Consider the following 17,100-nt stretch of genomic DNA (forward strand, 5'->3'; position numbering starts at 1 on the left):
GTGTAGCAGGCCCATGCAGCACTAGAAATGACCCATCAGATGGTGCAGGAACAACGTTTCCCTAGTGCCACCAGTGAACAAGAACAGAAGTGAGTACCACACTCAGAGAGGGGGGGCGCGTGCTGGGCTTCCTGCACACTGGGGAGGGGTACTCAAATTACTAACTGGAAAAATATGTGATATAAAGTCTACCCTCAAATCAGAGCCTATGTTTAGTTTAAACTTAAATAGTTTATAATGCTGTGTTTGTATGTCCAATTTGTCCTCAAGGAATAAACACAAACTTCTGTAGTCCTGTGCCAAATATGGGCTCCAAACACTCATGGAGTGGGGACAGTGGGGTGACCCTCTAGCCAACTGAAGTCTAAGCCACACTGGTACAGGAGAAAAGAAGGGGATGAAATTGCTCTTGTGTTCAAAACACTTAAACAAGACTTTTTGGCTATGAAATGCAAGGTCCACCTCCCTCGCCCACAGTCCCTGGGGAAGTATCTAGTGAGAGAAGCTTTGATCAAGAAGCTAAATTATCCTGCAAAGAGAGGTGGTAGAAAAGTGAGACAGAAAACAGGGCCCTGGGGATCTGGAAGAAGAGGAGAGTCCAGCTTTGGGGTGCACATACGGGCTTCCCTACTGCAAAAGCCAGCCCCTGGTCCTTCCTGTGGTAAACAGAAGAACAAATGGTAACTGTAAGGACCAGTAAATGTTTTAAAATAAGAAGCTTAATTCTCTCTGTTGAAAATAAGAGACTTCTTCCAACCCTTTCTTTTCTTTTACTATTTATTTATTTGGCTGCGTCGGGTCTTAGTTGAGGCACAGGCAAATTTTCAACCTTCGTTGCTGCATGTGGGCTGTTCAGCTGCAGCATGAGACCTCTTAGCTGTGGCATGTGGGGTCTAGTTCCTTGACCAGGGATGGAAGCCGGACTCCCTGCATTGGGAGTGTGGAGTCGTAGCCACTGGACTCACCAGGGAAGTATCTCCAATCCCTTCCTTAGAGCATTAATGTTAGAAAAGACAGAAAAGTTCTTTCTCTGTCTCTTTGAAATGTATGGGAATCTTTTTAGAAGCTAAACCAGCTTCTTGCAGCTTTATGACCCAGGAATGTCTCTCTCTCAAGGCCCTGGCAGTAATCTCTTTGAAATGGAAAAATCAGGACAGAGAGCACCCCCACCTCCCAGTTTCTGTGAGAGGATAGGACCCTAACTGAGGTGAGCACCTTGCTCCGAGATGCAAAACTACTTCCTGTCATAAAGATATGAGGATGTTGGTTTTCCTGTGATTAACCCTACTAATAACACCAAGGATCACCAATCACCAGGTAAAGTTAGGATGAACGGTGTGTGACAAATGGTGTTCTCAAGCCTCTTACTTGAGAACTAGTTACTGTTTATCTTGAGAACATGTGTAAAGGCTGCATCTGTTTGGCACTATAACAGGATGGGATTACTTTATCTTTACAATCTCTTAGCAGATGGCCTGTGACGCACATCACATTCTGGTAATGCTTATTCAAGTATAAAACTATTTTCTTTTCTCCACTGCCTTTGTGGAGAGCTTTTCCTGGGTTGGGAAATCTTGTTTTTCATTATATTTCCCAATATAATGCATGAGCTGAAAAAGAAAAAAAGAATAAGTGAGAAGGTTTTGAGGAGTAAGACCTCTAAATGGAAAGGATGTGAGAAAATAATATGGGGTGAGGAGAGGCAGAGAAAGTTCTAGAAACACTGATGCTGACATTCAATTGAAAACTGTTTCCAGAATGTAAGTAATAGAATAGCAATGAATACATATGGAGACTACTGCCAGGTATTGTTCTGTTTTAAACATTAACTTATTAGCATATGTAGTAGCTTGGATTATCCATCCCCACCCCCACCCTGCCTCTGAGTATGCTCCAGCAGGCAGAAAAGGTGTCACAGAACAGCAGAGAAGCAGGCTGGAGTATGGACTAGTCTTGGAAGCATCACGCAAACTTTCTTTTTAGGTAAAAGTGACACTTGAAGGTCACGTGTGGAAAGGCCAGGTTCAGCTACTACAAAAGATGGGGAACGTGAGCCACACTATTTGGATATTACAGGATACCCCAAACTGGAGGAAACTGGGAGCCAGCAGACACCAGCCCCGAGCACTGAGGATGCAGTAGGCGGGAGTGGGCCCAGAAGATAAGAAGGGGAAGGGCACCCAGTAAGGATCAGACACTTCTGTAAGGTCTGGAGGCTGGAAGGCAGGACTGGAATCCCTCTCATGCCCACCAAAGACCAACATGTTGAGTCATTTTTGAGGGTCTGGCTCAAGAAAGCAGGTTTACCTTGCCCTGGCCTAGCCCAGGCTGCCAAGCACGTCCACTGTGAGCCAAATGCTTATAAAGACTAGGGCCAAGAAGACTTGGGTAGGGACCAGCAAGAGGCTTCCTGGGTGGGTGCTAAAGCCTGAGCCCTGAATCATCCTCCTGCTCCCTGGTTCCCCAGTTTCTGGCCCTGAGTGCCACAAACGACCAGGAGACAGTGGGGGTGGGGGTGTGTGCTCAAAGTGGGATAAAGACAAGGAGGAAGATGAAAAAAGTAGAAAGTCATGACTAATAAGAACTTTACACCTGAGTTTTTTAGGAGAAAATTGGATTCTTGTGGGGAAAGCAAGCACCAGGGTCAGTGCTGCTGCTGCTGCTGCTGCTGCTGCTAAGTCACTTTAGTCGTGTCCGACTCTGTGCGACCCCATAGACGGCAGCCCACCAGGCTCCCCCGTCCCTGGGATTCTCCAGGCAAGAATGCTGGAGTGGGTTGCCATTTCCTTCTCCAATGCATGAAAGTGAAAAGTGAAAGTGAAGTCGCTCAGTCCTGTTCGACCCTCAGCGACCCCACGGACTGCAGCCTTCCAGGCTCCTCTGTCCATGGGATTTTCCAGGCAAGAGTACTGGAGTGGGGTGCCATTGCCTTCTCCGCCAGGGTCAGTGAGGCCAGAATAAAAATGTACCTGGAACATATGGAAGAGAAAGAGGCTGTATTCATTCTGGAGGGACAAAGTCCATGGGAATCGGCCAAGGATGCTGGGTCCCTAAGTGGCTCCACAACGCACCTTCACACCTGGGTCCCTAACATTCTCTGCACCCACTATGAAGACAGGACAAAAGGAAGCTCTCACCGCCCTGCCTCAGTTAGGCCTCCCTCAGTATCTGAAGGGGTTGGCACGTGGCGCTAGCGGTAAAAAACCCATCTGCCAATGCAGGAAACATAAAGTGATGCGGGTTGGATTCCTGGGTCCGGAAGCCCCCCTGGAGAAGAAAATGGCAACCCGCTTCAGTATTCTTGCCTGGAGAATCCCTGGGACAGAGGAGCCTGGTGGGACACGACTGAAGCGACTTAACATGCATAGCATGCAGTATCTGATGTGTACGTGTTTGTGGGGGGGGTGTCCTAACCCAGCCATGTTTGACACGAGGTTGGGGGTGGGGTGAAGAGCAAGTCTCTCAGCTGTTACTTTTCCAAGTTTTAGGCAACCTGGGGAAACTCTGGTCATTTATTGAAGGACTGCGCTCAAATCAGGTAGCAATCAGAAACTGAAGACTGACTGGGCTGCACTGGGTCCAGAGAAGCCCACTCTCCAGGAATGTCCCAGCGCAGCCACCCAGGTCGACCTTCCAGGGCTCGGCCCAAGGTCTTCCCCAGGTCCCAGCCCACAAAAGCAGGGACTTTCTCCTCCGTTTGGAAGACTGACACACTCCCTCTTCCTTCAAGCTCCCCAAAAGTCCCGGCGACCTCGGGGAGTGTCCTCGTCCTGCTCCCTTCAACCCCGAGGCCCCTGACCTCCTCGGGAGGAGAAACTCGGGCACATCCGTCCTCTCGGCTTCCCCCAGGCCGGGGCCCCTTTATCTCCCTCGCAGCTGCGCTCGGGCCGGGAGGCGCGGCTCTTCCCCACAGCCGGCTCTTCGGCGGCTCGCAGGTTCGGGCTAGTCTGGGGCGGAGACTGGGAACGCCTGAATGTGGTGAGGAGGGCGGGGACACGGGCCCATCTTTAAAGGCCCGGGACCGTCCCTGAGGCTCCTCGACACCTGCCGGCGGCCCCGGGCGGCCTCGAGAAGCGCGCACGGACCCGGCTCCCCTCGCTTCAGCAGCCGGGGTGGCCATGGGCCGCTACCGCATCCTCGTGGCCACCGGGGCCTCGCTCTTCGCCGGCTCGCACAACCGCGTGCAGCTGTGGCTGGTCGGGGCGCGCGGGGAAACGGAGCTGGAGCTGCAGCTGCGGCCGGCGCGGGGCCAGGTCAGCGGGCGAGCTGGGACGCGGGAGGCCGGCGTGGGGGCGGGATAGGGGGCGAAACGACGGCAGGACCATGTCCTCTGGGGCTTTCAGGTGTTGGGCCGCCGGTGCCTGGGCGGAGAGGATCGGGAGCCAGGGTCCAGGCAGGGTGCACACCCTTCTCCCTCCCCGACGGCCCTGGTCCTCACAGCTTCCAACTCCTTCAAGTGACCCGTGCCAGTGTCAGTATAGGATCTGAAGTCAAGCGGGATGCTCCTAGTAAGGAGGGCGCGGGGGGAGCTCAGTTAAATGACCGATTGAGGTGCTGACGCTAGGACATCAATTCAAGACACTGCGGGCCACGCGCCGGGCTCCCTCTTTCTGCCGGTGCGATAGGGGTGAGACCCACCGCGCAAGCGTCCGGAGGCAGAACGAGGAATGCTGTATTTAGAGGCCTGGCCAACCGAGGCTACACAAAGGTCCCCTCCTCTCTTATCTCCACCGCATTACTTACCCCCCACCCACCCCGGCAAAACGGCCTTTCCTGGAACCCTGCTACTGTCTCTGGGTTCTGGTCCCACAGAAGGAGGAGTTTGAACACGAAGTTCCGGAGGACCTGGGGCCGTTGCAGTTCGTGAAGTTGCGCAAACACCACTCCCTGGTGGAGGACGCGTGGTTCTGCGACCGCATCACGGTGCGGGGCCCTGGAGCCTGCGAGGAGGCCGCGTTCCCGTGCTACCGCTGGGTGCAGGGTGACGGCGTGCTGTGCCTGCCAGAGGCCACCGGTGAGGGGCAGTGTCGGAAGGAGGGGTGCACGGTCCTGGAGAACAGATGGGAAAGGGTGGGATGGGGAGCTGAGGAAGGTCAGAGGGCCTTGAGGAAAGTGAGCGTTCAGCAAGTGTGGAGAAGGCAGGACACTGGAAAGTTATAAAATGCCAAATTTATACACAGGAAAAAAAAGGCTGCAAGTGGAGCTGGACAGGGACATAAGTTCAGGTATAGGTCCCACCCTCCAAGAAGATGAGGGCAGGGGATGGGAGTCGCAGCAATGATGGGAAACAGAAGTGCCGAAGTAAAAGCAGAAAGGAGATCTGTATGGGATGAAGAACGAGTTGGGGCAGGGCAGGTACAGGCAGCATGTGGAATAGTGGATGGAGGCAACCCTGAGAGGAGACAGCTATGGGAAATAATAAACAATGTGACTTGGAGAGCTGGTTTGGTTGGAAAAACATGGAAGCAAGCCATGAGGGACAGGGTGCACACTGACAGCGGGTGGGGGTGAATGAGGACAGCCAATACAGAATCTATTACCATGGGAAATAGTAAGAGAGATGATCACAGAGGAAAATGCAGGCCAGGGCAAGTAAGGATAGAAAGACATCACTTTGACACCGGTGAGTAAATACGCAGCTAAGAGCAGGAACAAGGTGATAATAGACTCTGAGGGTCTCAACAGAGTGAAATCAGAGAAAGAAAGCAAAGAGCTGTTCCTCATAGCTTTCCAAAGACGGCTGAGGTGTGGTAGGTGAGGTTCAGCACATATGAAATTAACCAAGGCAATATACAGAAGAAAACAGGTAAGGGCATATGGGTGACTAAGACTTAACCCCCTGCCTTTTTTTTTTTTTGGCTACACTGCTCAGCATGTGGGATTTTAGTTCCCCAACCAGGGATTGAACCTGTGCCCCCTGCAATGGACTTGCAGAGTCTTAACCACTGGACTGCAAGGGATTCACAAGACTTTATCACCTTAATTACAGTGATTTTTCCAACAATAGATACTGATGAAATAGGATCAAGTGGGGAAAGGCGAGTTAATGGACAAGAAAAGATGTCAAACGTGAGACTGTCTCAAGGCAAGAGATGAGGGTTGAGATTAACAAAACCCAGAGTACACAGTTGGCAATGACAAAGTAAATGTGTCTCAGAAATCAATGGAGTGATGCAAGGCCAGAGATAAAAGCAACAGAGCAGGGCCCATGACTGCTGAAAGGAAGATGAAGACAAGCGGGGGAGAGCCCAGGACCACAAAGACTGTGGCCAATTGTCTTAACATCTCCACAGCCCGCCTGGCAGGAAACAATGCATTGGACGTGTTCCAGAGACATCGAGAGAAGGAGCTGAAAGAAAGACATAAGATATACCGGTGACCACCCACCCACAGGGCCTCTCAGTGGTATCCCCCTTCCCTGACCCCACCCCCACTACTGACCTGGGCACCCTTCCTGAAGCCTTGTCCCCATTTCCTAGCTGGGCCACCTGGAAGGAAGGGTTACCTCTGACAATAGCTGCAGGCTCTGAAGACGATCTACCTGCAAATATGAGATTCCACGAGGAGAAGAGGCTGGACTTTGAGTGGACACTGAAGGCGGGGTGAGAACAGGCTTGGAATTCAGAGTGGCAAAAGGGCCGGGAGGTCTAAAAAATGGTGGTAGATGGTGAGGGGCTGAGGGATGGGCAAGTGGGTTCATGCCCTGATTCCTGTTCTAGGGCTCTGGAGATGGTCCTCAAACGTGTTTACACCCTCCTGAGCTCCTGGACCAGTCTGGAGGATTTTGATCTCATCTTCTGGGGCCAGAAGAGCCCCCTGGCTGGTCAGTGGTTCCCCATGTCTCTATAACCTGTTGATGGCCTCTCTTGGTGTCCCGACCTTCACACTCCACAGTCCCTCATAAGTGTTTCACAGATGAGACTATATTGTGCTGGGTCATTTCTCAGAGGCCTCAAGATGAAAAGATAGGGACTGGATATGGGGTGGTCACATGCCTACATTGCTGGGGTAGGGCCTGGAGGAGGGACATCCCGACCATGTAAACCTCCTCCTCCACTCCACTCCATCCTGACCCCACAGAGAAGGTTCACCAGTGCTGGCGGGACGATGAGTTGTTTGGCTACCAGTTTCTCAATGGCGCCAACCCCATGCTGTTGAGACGCTGCACCTCTCTGCCCTCCCGGCTGGTGCTGCCCTCGGGGATGGAGGAGCTACGGGCCCAGCTGGAGAGAGAACTCCAGGTATCCCTCCCACCCTGCGCTGTTCTCACCTTGGCAGTGCAGCCAGAAGTGGTGAAGGGGAAGGACCAAAGATGAGTTGAGGAAGGGAGGCTGTGGTAACACTTGGTCCAGACTCCAGTGCTGGAAAAAACTAGAGGTGATACAGTATGTAGGGAAAACTCTGAGGAGCTCCCAGCATGGAGGAGAAACAGGATGGAGCCCCAGGGCACAGACAGGGCCAGTGGTGTTACAAGGGACAATGTCGTCTCCTGGTTGACATCAGTGCCCTGGACACCAGTGTCCAAAGGGAGGAAGAAAGATGGAAAATGTGCCATCAGGGGGGTAGAACTGTGGGGGAGAACTGTGGAGGTTACTTGGGTTTGGAGGAGGTGAGCTGCAATATGAGGATGATGAGCAAGGCCAGATGTGAGCATGTCATGGGCATGTGTGCACTGGACTGGGCAGCAGTGCTGGCAGGGCAACCTCTGCGGATGCCTTGACACAGGAGGTGAGTTTTGGAGGAGTGAAAGAGCGTTTGCTGAGCTGGTGACAGCTGAACACAGGAAGCAGATCACTGCAGGATGGTGGGGTAGGGGCCTGGCCATCTGGACAAGGGGCCAGTGTGCACACTGGACTGGGCAGACCCGTTCTGAAACCGGACCTGCACAAGACATCTACCTTCATTAGGCTGTTTGTCACTTAAAATGAGAGGAATCAGGCCAGATGCTCTGGTTCTGCCAATAAGACTCCGTAACTGACACAGGATGATGGCAAGAATCAAGATAAATGTCTTGAAATGTCTTCCCCCTTTGCCCCTGCCCTCTTGGGTTAGACTTTAAACTCAAAGGATGGATACATTCCTCCTTTCCCCAGAACGGTTCCCTGTTTGAGGCTGATTTCATCCTCCTGGATGGAATTCCAGCCAATGTGATCCGAGGAGAGAAGCAGTACCTGGCTGCCCCCCTCGTCATGCTCAAGATGGACCCCAGTGGGAAGCTGCTACCCATGGTCATCCAGGTGAGGTGCCCCAGGCACCCCCTCCCAACTCTGCTGCTGTTCACCTCCACCTCTGCACCTGATGACCCAGCCCCCTGGTTCTTGGCTCCCAAGCTCCATCCTCACACAGTGAGACCTGTCCTCATGTCACTCTGCTTACAGCCCGGTTTTTCCTGACTCGCCCAACTGGAAGGACTTGTTCAAGAGTCATAATGGCCTTTTGGAGTTCTCATCCTATACCCAGTGGTTCTTGAACTGCAGTGTGCCTCAGAATGACCTAGAGGACTTGTTAAAACACAGTTTGCTGGGTCCCAGCCTGAGACTTTCTGATACAGTCCATCTGGGATGGGGACCGAGAATTTGCTTTTCTAAATTCCAAAGTGACGTGGATGCTTCAAGACTGGGAACACATTTTAAGAGTCACTAATTAATCCCTCAGTCCACTCTCTTTTCTCCCACTGTTCTCAATAGTCAGTTTAACAAACCCTGTCAATTATCTCATACACCCAGCTTCCCCTTCCATCCCCCACCATAACTCAGACCCCCATCACATTTCTCCCAAACCACCATCAGGACCTCCTCACTGGACTCCCTGCTTCAGATCCCCTGCATTCACCCTGAAGACCATGATGGGTGCACGGTGCCACAACAGTGAGAGGCAGGGTGGAAGGGGCCTCATTCTTCCTCCTCCTGATCCTCTAGATTACAACCTCCTGGAAGGCAAAAATCGTACTTACTCATCTGTTTCCCCAAGATGGCTGACCATAAGGTCACACATAAAGTGGGAATTAAATGAAGGCTTAATTTCTTTTTCCCAGATCCAGCCTCCCAGCCCCATCTCCCCGACCCCCCCATTGTTCCTGCCCTCGGATCCTCCACTTGCCTGGCTCCTGGCAAAGACCTGGGTCCGAAATTCAGATTTCCAACTGCATCAGCTCCAATACCATCTGCTCAACACCCATCTGCTGGCTGAGGTCATTGCTGTGGCCACCATGAGGTGCCTCCCAGGGCTGCACCCTGTCTTCAAGGTACCACCTCTACCCTCCACGTCCTACTTCATTCAGACCCCAAAGAAAGGAAAGAGGCCAATATCATATGATACTGCATGTGTGCATGCTAAGTTGCTTTAGTCATTTCTGACTCTTTGCAGCCCTATGGACTGTAGCCCGCCAGGCTCCTCTGTCCATGGGATTCTCCAGGCAAGAATACTGGAGTGGGTTGCCATGCCCTCCTCTGGGGGATTTTCCTGAACCAGGGATCGAACCAGGACTTTTACACCTCCTGCACTGGCAGGCAGGTTCTTTATCACTAGCACCACCTGGGAAGCCTCATCATATGATATTATAGCAGCAAAAAAATTTTATCACTTTGTAAAAGATGGGAGAACAGAAGAAAGAAAGACTGTATCAATATTTTGAGACTTGTGTTTTAATTGAGTCACTTAACATTTCTTCAGGACATATTACAAAGGAACCCTCTGAGATTCTCAGATCTGACAATCTAGCAATGGGCCCAGAGTATAGCCAGAATATTGCCAGTAAAACAAAAGCCTTGTTCTTGCCTTAGTAGACTTATGATTTAGCCAGAAAGTTCTTATGGGCACCACGTGGTGGTGCCCATAAGAACTACCCAGAGAACAATACCTGGACCTAGAATTTGAAGTCACGAGACAGCTGGTAAACACTAGAATACTGATAGAGAACGTTCCACCCCAATTGAGAGTGCTAAGTAGGAACACAGCAAGAGGCGAGGAGAGTGGCCTAACAGGGTGCTTATCCCAGCCCAGGAGAGAAATGGAGAAAGACATGTGTTGGCAAGGTGGCGACAGAATTAAAAAAAAAAAAAAAAAAAAGGACTTCCCTGGCCATCCACTGGTTAAGACACCACACTTCCAATGCAGGGGGTACAGGTTCGATCCCTGGTCTGGGAATTAAGATCCCACATGCCACATGGCTCAGCTAAAAAAAATAATCATCATCAGACTTGGGGAAGGGAAGCAACAGTAGCTGCAGCAAGCCTGGGTATCAGAGCACAGACAGAAAAGTCAGAGGTCTAAGCTTCTACAACACTCAGGAGCCTAAGGGTGGTTGTGGGAGACTGATCTAGAAATCCTGTAATTTTATAAAAGAGTGAGCTCAGCATCTACTGCTCAGCTGACAGCAGCAACATAAGGCTCATGCTTGCTTAAAAATGTCCTCAAAATCTTGATGACATTTTAGATATAGAGAACAAGGCAAAAGGGACAAAACTGCATATGAACATATGCATATGAAACAAGTATATGAACCAGAGCAATTGTCAGAAACAGGAAAGCCAGGAAAGAAGCCAGCTGGGAAGCGAAGATGAGATTGTTTGAGGTTCATGGAATCAGAAGTGTTGGCAGGACACACAGGTGAGGACCTTGCAGGGAGAAGGACTGAACTGTACTTCAGCCGGGGGCCTGCCAGGTCCTTTAAAGCCTGGCCAGCAGTAGCTGTGGCCTCTCGGGAGGCTGGGGTGGCACCGACAAGACGGAGTCCAGTGTGATGAGCAGAATCTTGGATTTTACTCATCTCATGGTGCTCCTACACCATTATCTTCTGCTCACCTTGGATAGGCTAAGCCTCTTTTCACACTGAAAATATCCCCCCTTTACGAGTTGAGCCCTGTGCCCACCTGTCTCCACTCCCAGAGCAACATCATGTCAAAGAGCTGCACTGTTATCAGCACACAGAGGAGAGCCAAGCTGGCCAATGTCCCAGAGGTGATCTGTGCAGGCTCTGGATTCAGACTGCCAAGGCCTGAATCCTGAGTCCTAACCTTTGTACAGGTGTGAGCTCAGTGTCCTCATGTCTAAAAGGAGACAAAAGGAACACCATGGTGGGGCTGCTAAAGGATAAAATGACCTAATAGCATGACACAGGCTAAAAGCTAGAAAAAAATTAGTTCTTGCAATTTTTATTATTATTACCTTTTTTGGAGGGGCTGTGCTGGGTCTTCATTGCTGTGCACAGGCTCCCTCTAGTTGTGGTGAGTGGGGGCTACTTTCTAGTTACGGTGCGTGGGCTTCTCACTGCAGTGGCTTCTCTTGTTGTGCAGGACGGGCTCTAGGGCAAGTGGGCTTCAGCAGCTGCAGCTTGTGGGCACTAGAGCTCAGGCTCAGTAGTTGGCATATGGCTTAGTTGTCCCCCTGGCATGTAGGATCTTAGTTCTTGGACCAGGGATCAAACCAGTGTCCCCTGAATCGGCAGGCGGATTGTTAGCCACAGGACCATCGAGGAGGTCCCGATTATTATTAAGAATTGTTTGTCCTCAGGCTTCTCCTCTCAAGTGGATGTTGGGCTTTCTATGACACTCAGCAATTTTCATGAACTTTCTGAAGTTTCAGTCCAGTGTGAGCTGCTTTGGCCTTCTGACCCCATAGTTCTCTCTGGCTCATTCTGAAGTCTCCAGCAACAACTACTTAGATAAATATCAACCCTTTGTGAAATCTGTACATAAACTGGGTGGAAATGAAAACAAAAAGGTCTGAGATAAAAAGAAATGCATGGAAGATCAGATGGCCTTTTTTAATAGCTAAGGAAAAGCTATTTCTTGAAAAGCTTGCAAAATAGAGGGAGTCTAACTGCCTAATTTGGGGTGGGAGGAGATTTGATGACAGCCTCTCTGCCCTGGTGGCTCAGCTGGGAAAGAATCCGCCTGCAATGCAGGAGACCTGGGTTCGATCCCTGGGTTGGGAAGATCCCGTGGAGAAGGGAACAGCGACCCACTCCAGTATTCAGGCCTGGAGAATTCCATGGACTGTATAGACCGTGAGGTTGCAAAGAGTCAGACATGACTGAGTGACTTTCACTTCACCTCTGCTGCTTACACAGGTGGCACAGTATGGCTCCTCCTCACTGAAGGTACCCAACTCTACCCCTCAAAACCTGACAATGAAGCAACCAGGGGATGGAGGTGTGACTTTGGAAATAAGTAGAGAGACTAATTTAAGCTGTGAGGATGACAGAGTATAAAAGCAAATCAGCCGTGGAGTAGGAAATGGCAACCCACTCCAGTATTCTTGCCTGGAAAATCCCATGGACAGAGGAGCCAGGTGGGCTATGGTCCATGGGGTCGAAAAGAGTTAGACATGACTAAGTGACTGAGCACATCAGCACATACTATGATTTAAAATGGTTGTTTTCTTTTGTATTCCTACCAGAAGAGTCTGGGACTTCCAATGCTTCCATATCCTTACCAATATGTTTAGTCTCTTTAAACTTTTGACCTTTTTAATAAATGTGTAGTATTAAAAAAAAAAAAAAGCAAATTAGGGACCCTGGTGGTCCAGTGGTTAAGACTCCATGCTTACAATGCAGGGGCTGCAGGTTTGATCCCTGGTCAGGGAACTAAGATGCCACACAGCCAAAGAGGGGAAAAAAAGTAAAAGCAAATCAAAAGGGGCTGATTCTCAAAGGCCACCTACACTCCAGGTGGAAATCATCAAGATAAATAACAGCTGCTATTCAAGGGCATCACTCATGTAAGCATCACTGTAGCCTCCTGAGACAAAAGGCAAAAGACCCTATAATCAGCTGCTGTTATCACATGAGGATAGGAGGTGAGAAAGGTCAACACTTAGAGGCTCCTGTACCTTGGACAAATATAAAATGACTGCTGAAGTGAAACCCAGGTCAGTGTGGCTGGAGAGAATGACGACTCACAGAGGTGACAAGATCATAAGATGGTGTGATCATGGAAACAGGAAGAGACCAGCCTGTCAAGGGAGGAAAGCGTCAAGAGAAGAGAAGGCCATCATGCTGCCTACAAGGAAGGACCTGAGCATGTCCCCCATAATCGACCCCCTCTATTCTCCCCCTTCCCAGCTCCTGATGCCACACATCCGCTACACGATGGAAATCAACACCAGGGCACGGACTCAGCTCATCTCAGACGGAGGCATATTTGATAAAGTGAGTGGGGCTGCATCACTGTCTGACTTTCTACCATCTCTTGCCACTTTCAAGATCCCAGACCAACCTGGATGAATGTCCTGACCCTTAAACCTATGAGCCCTTTATATCCATGTCTCTAAAATGTGAAAATGCCACATCTGAAAACCCTTTATATACTGTGCACTGGATTCTTCCTCAAGGCCTTGCATCTCTCTTGTCCCAGGCAGTGAGCACCGGTGGAGGGGGCCATGTGCACTTGCTCCGCCGGGCCCTGGCTCAGCTGACCTACCGCTCCCTCTGTCCTCTTGACGATCTGGCTGATCGCCGCCTGCTGGGAACCCCGGGTGCTCTCTACGCCTGTGATGCTTTACGGCTCTGGGAAATCACTGCCCGGTGGGTGAGGGAGAAGCCAAGAAATGAGTCGGTGCGGGGGTGAGGTGGGGAGAAGGCGAGTGGGGCTCTGGTCCCAAGGTCAGCATGGGGCAGAAGGAACATGAAAACAAGAAGGTCCAGGCAGGAAAAGCAGAGGAAGGGATCCTGGGGAGAGATGAGGAAGCGTGAGGAGTCAGTGGGTGGGGTCTGAGGAGCAGACTGGGGACAGAGAGCATAGATTGGGAAAGCTGTGGATGCAAAGACTGAGGGATCTGGACAAATCAGCAGTTTTGTTAGAAAGAAAGGCTTTCAACAATGTCTGGGAATGCCTAGAACTAAGGACCCATGTGTCCTTCCTCTCTAGGCTAGTTTGTAGAAACAGCTAGGAGTGACCCAAAAGGCAGGCCTAGAAGACTCTATACCCAGACACAGCAACAGTAAGCTGGCCAGAGACCATGGAAAAGTGTAGAAGTCAGAAGCCAGAGCCTTCTCCTCTTAAGGAGCTCACCTCCCTTCTCCCCGGGGCAGGTATGTGGAGGGGATTGTCCACCTCTTCTACCATGGGGACGACGTTGTAAAAGGGGACCCTGAGCTGCAGGCCTGGTGTCGGGAGATCACTGAGGTGGGGCTGCGCCAGGCCCAGGAGCGAGGTGAGATCCCTCCCAGAGATGGGAGCTCCTCAGACACTCTGCCCAGAGCAGAGTCTGAGTTCAGAACCCCGCCCGCTCATCACACCCCCTGCCCTCCACACTTCAAACACCTGAATACCATTTCCACCTCCTAAGACTCAGGACAATTCCCAATGCCCAAGGATCGGCCTCCTCAGAGACCCTGGCCATCATCCTTCACTTTCACCCCCTCCCCTAACTTGCCACAGCATGGCACCCCCCAGGAACAGTGGGGGATCTTCCCAAGCCCTGCTGGGGCTCACGTTCTCTCCTCGTGGCTGTCTATTCCTTCCTGAGGACATAAATGGGAACAGTTGTCCACCAAAGTCCATGATGACCCCTTCTGTTTTCCCTCTTCTTCTCCTGCCTCCCACTGTCCAGCACACACAGAGAAAGTCCAGGCCAACTGCACAATGACCACAGTGCAAGGTCATTTCTAGATGTAAACACAACGCTCTACAGGCTTTGTATCAACCCTGAAGTCAGTGCCCCCTTGAGGCTCATGTCGCTTTGGCTGATCCAGCCTCCCCCACAATCAAGTCACTGCCTTTAGCACCCCTACTGGCATTCTATCCTCTGGGGAAGAAGCAGCCTTTCTTGGCTCTTCCTGGCTTCCTCCTCCTCTAACACACACAGGCCAGCATGGCCTGTTCCAAATCCTCCTTCCGTCCCTGTCCCTCACATTTCACACTGACATCTCTGCCTCTGTGGGGTAACTACAGATATTTACTGGGAAGCTGCTATGGCCAGCCTCTGGGGGTGCTGTGAGCACTAGCCTGACACTCGCCCTCAAGAGGGAGTGTCCCTCTGGAGCATCAGTGGCTGCACCACCCCCCTTCCAGGGGTGGTGGGTCCCTTCCAGGACCAAACTTTCTCTAGTACATCTGAGTCTGTCCCCTGGGCTCCACAGGCTCCCGGGAGACCCCCTCCTCCTCTCCTTGGCCATCTTTTCCCCACCCAGCATCTACATTTGGAAAATGAAAATAAACATCCACATGTCAACTTTAGCCTCCAATAAGTGCTTCTCATTCTCTTTTCATCCACTCTCCCTCAATTCTCACAGCTCACCTTTGCCTCATTTTCTCAGAAGACTTTTTAGAAAAAAATGTGCTAAAATAAAAACAAACCTGAGATTAGCAGTTAGGAACCCAAGTTCAAGGTCAGCCTCTGCCTTTTCCCAATTACCACAGTCCTGTTGTTTGTTTAGCCGCTCAGTCGTGTCCAACTCTTATGAGATGGCCCAGACTGTAGCTCACCAGGCTCCTCTGTCCATGGGATTTCCCAGGCAAGGATACTGGAGTGGGTTGACATTTCCTTCACCATGGGATCTTCCCCACCCAGTGAACTGAACCCATGAACCCACACCTGCATCAGCAGGTGGATTCTTTATCACTGAGCCACCAGGAAAGCTCTACAAGCAGTTTAATCTCTTTTGTCTTTGATTTTTTTTTAATCTATAAAAAGGGAGTGATTACATTTGTTCACCTTAACTGACAGGATTACTGGGTCTCTGAGCCCCACCTCCACCATAAATTGAGTGGCTTGAACATAATCTTTGCAGAAAGCCTCTCTTGCCTGTGACATTGTAAATCTATAACTTTGCTTATCTTTCATATTATAAATTAGACACCTGCAATTCCCTGTCTGCAAACAGAAGGAAACATCCCTAAATTCTCAACCTCTTTTTGAGGCAAAGGGTTTCTGATCACTCAAACCTTTTCAGCTCCCCGCCACCCTTCCAAAATAATAATAATTGCTTATTGGAAGACTTGTTCCATACCAGGTGATTAACTCATTTATAAAATAGGTATCACTCACATTTTACAGGTCAAGAAATTGAGGTTCAGAGAGGTTAAGTAACCCAACTGTACTACTTGAGTCTGAGTTGAAGCCCATGTCTGATGCAAATATATTTGAATAAATGAACTAAACAAACATCCATCAATTCTAAAATCTAGACATCTGAAGACATCGGCCTTTATTTCTCTCCTCTCAGACTGCAGCCTCTAAATCCTGCTCCTTTTCTGCCCAGGCTTCCCTGTCTCCTTCCAGTCCCAGAATCAACTCTGCCATTTCCTTACCATGTGTGTCTTCACGTGCACTGCTCAGCATGGGGCCATCAACCAGGGCCAGGTATGGAGTGCTGAAAGCCCAGACCCCTGAAGGCAAGTGTTTGGACTTGGGATGCCCATGGGAGAGATGGGGGTTCAAACCCTAAGTACTAGGATCCTAGGGTTGCAGTTTCTTCCCCCAGCTGGACTGGTATGCCTGGGTCCCTAATGCCCCTTGCACAATGCGGATGCCCCCACCCACCACTAAGGAAGATGTGACAATGGCCACAGTGATGGGCTCACTACCTGATGTCCGACAAGCCTGTCTTCAAATGGCCATCACATGGCATCTGGGTCGCCGTCAGCCAGACATGGTAAGAGAGGACTCTGGGGAAATGGAAATGACAGTTGGAAGGGAACAGCAGAGTAGGGCAAGGCTCTAGGTGTCTCTGCCTTTGAACTCAAAACTGACTAGATCCTTTGTTCTTTCTTAGGTGCCTCTGGGGCATCACAAAGAAAAGTATTTCTCAGACCCCAAGGCCAAATCTGTACTAAACCAATTCCAAACAGATCTGGAAAACTTGGAAAGGGAAATTACAGCCCGCAATGAGCAACTTGACCTGCCCTATGAATACCTAAAGCCCAGCCACATAGAGAACAGCGTCACTATTTGAGCTCTAGGGCGCCCCCCATAGGCAGACAGCAGATCAGCTCTGGGAATGACAATTCCATCTTGAGTTTCAGTTCAGTTCAGTTCAGTCCCTCAGTCGTGTCCGACTCTTGGCAACCCGTGAATTGCGGCACGCCAGGCCTCCCTGTCCATCACCAACTCCCGGAGTTCACTCAAACTCAAGTCCATCAAGTCGGTGATGCCATC

General features: G+C 50.6%; 1 protein-coding gene and 1 long non-coding RNA gene across 9 annotated transcripts in view; one reads left to right on the plus strand and one right to left on the minus strand.

Annotated features, from left to right (window-relative positions):
* Nucleotides 1-17,100, minus strand: part of LOC138992082 (uncharacterized) — a 135,566-nt gene that overhangs the window by 116,234 nt on the left and 2,232 nt on the right. For 3 of the 8 annotated variants that reach the window (XR_011467930.1, XR_011467931.1, XR_011467929.1), the window contains exon 3: nucleotides 11,167-11,697. This is a non-coding gene — a long non-coding RNA (uncharacterized lncRNA). The other 5 variants (XR_011467934.1, XR_011467935.1, XR_011467932.1 and 2 more) reach the window with 4 other exon arrangements.
* On the plus strand, nucleotides 3,392-16,897 carry ALOX12 (arachidonate 12-lipoxygenase, 12S type). The gene is made up of 14 exons (XM_005906040.3): nucleotides 3,392-4,253; nucleotides 4,813-5,014; nucleotides 6,294-6,375; nucleotides 6,480-6,602; nucleotides 6,720-6,823; nucleotides 7,081-7,241; nucleotides 8,094-8,237; nucleotides 9,035-9,244; nucleotides 13,064-13,150; nucleotides 13,356-13,525; nucleotides 14,033-14,154; nucleotides 16,205-16,305; nucleotides 16,427-16,597; nucleotides 16,718-16,897. The coding sequence occupies exons 1-14, from the start codon at nucleotides 4,119-4,121 to the stop codon at nucleotides 16,895-16,897; spliced, it is 1,992 nt and encodes a 663-aa protein (XP_005906102.2). The 5' UTR covers nucleotides 3,392-4,118.

Source organism: Bos mutus, chromosome 19 (assembly GCF_027580195.1).
Source record: "Bos mutus isolate GX-2022 chromosome 19, NWIPB_WYAK_1.1, whole genome shotgun sequence".
Taxonomy (NCBI): Eukaryota; Metazoa; Chordata; class Mammalia; order Artiodactyla; family Bovidae; genus Bos; species Bos mutus.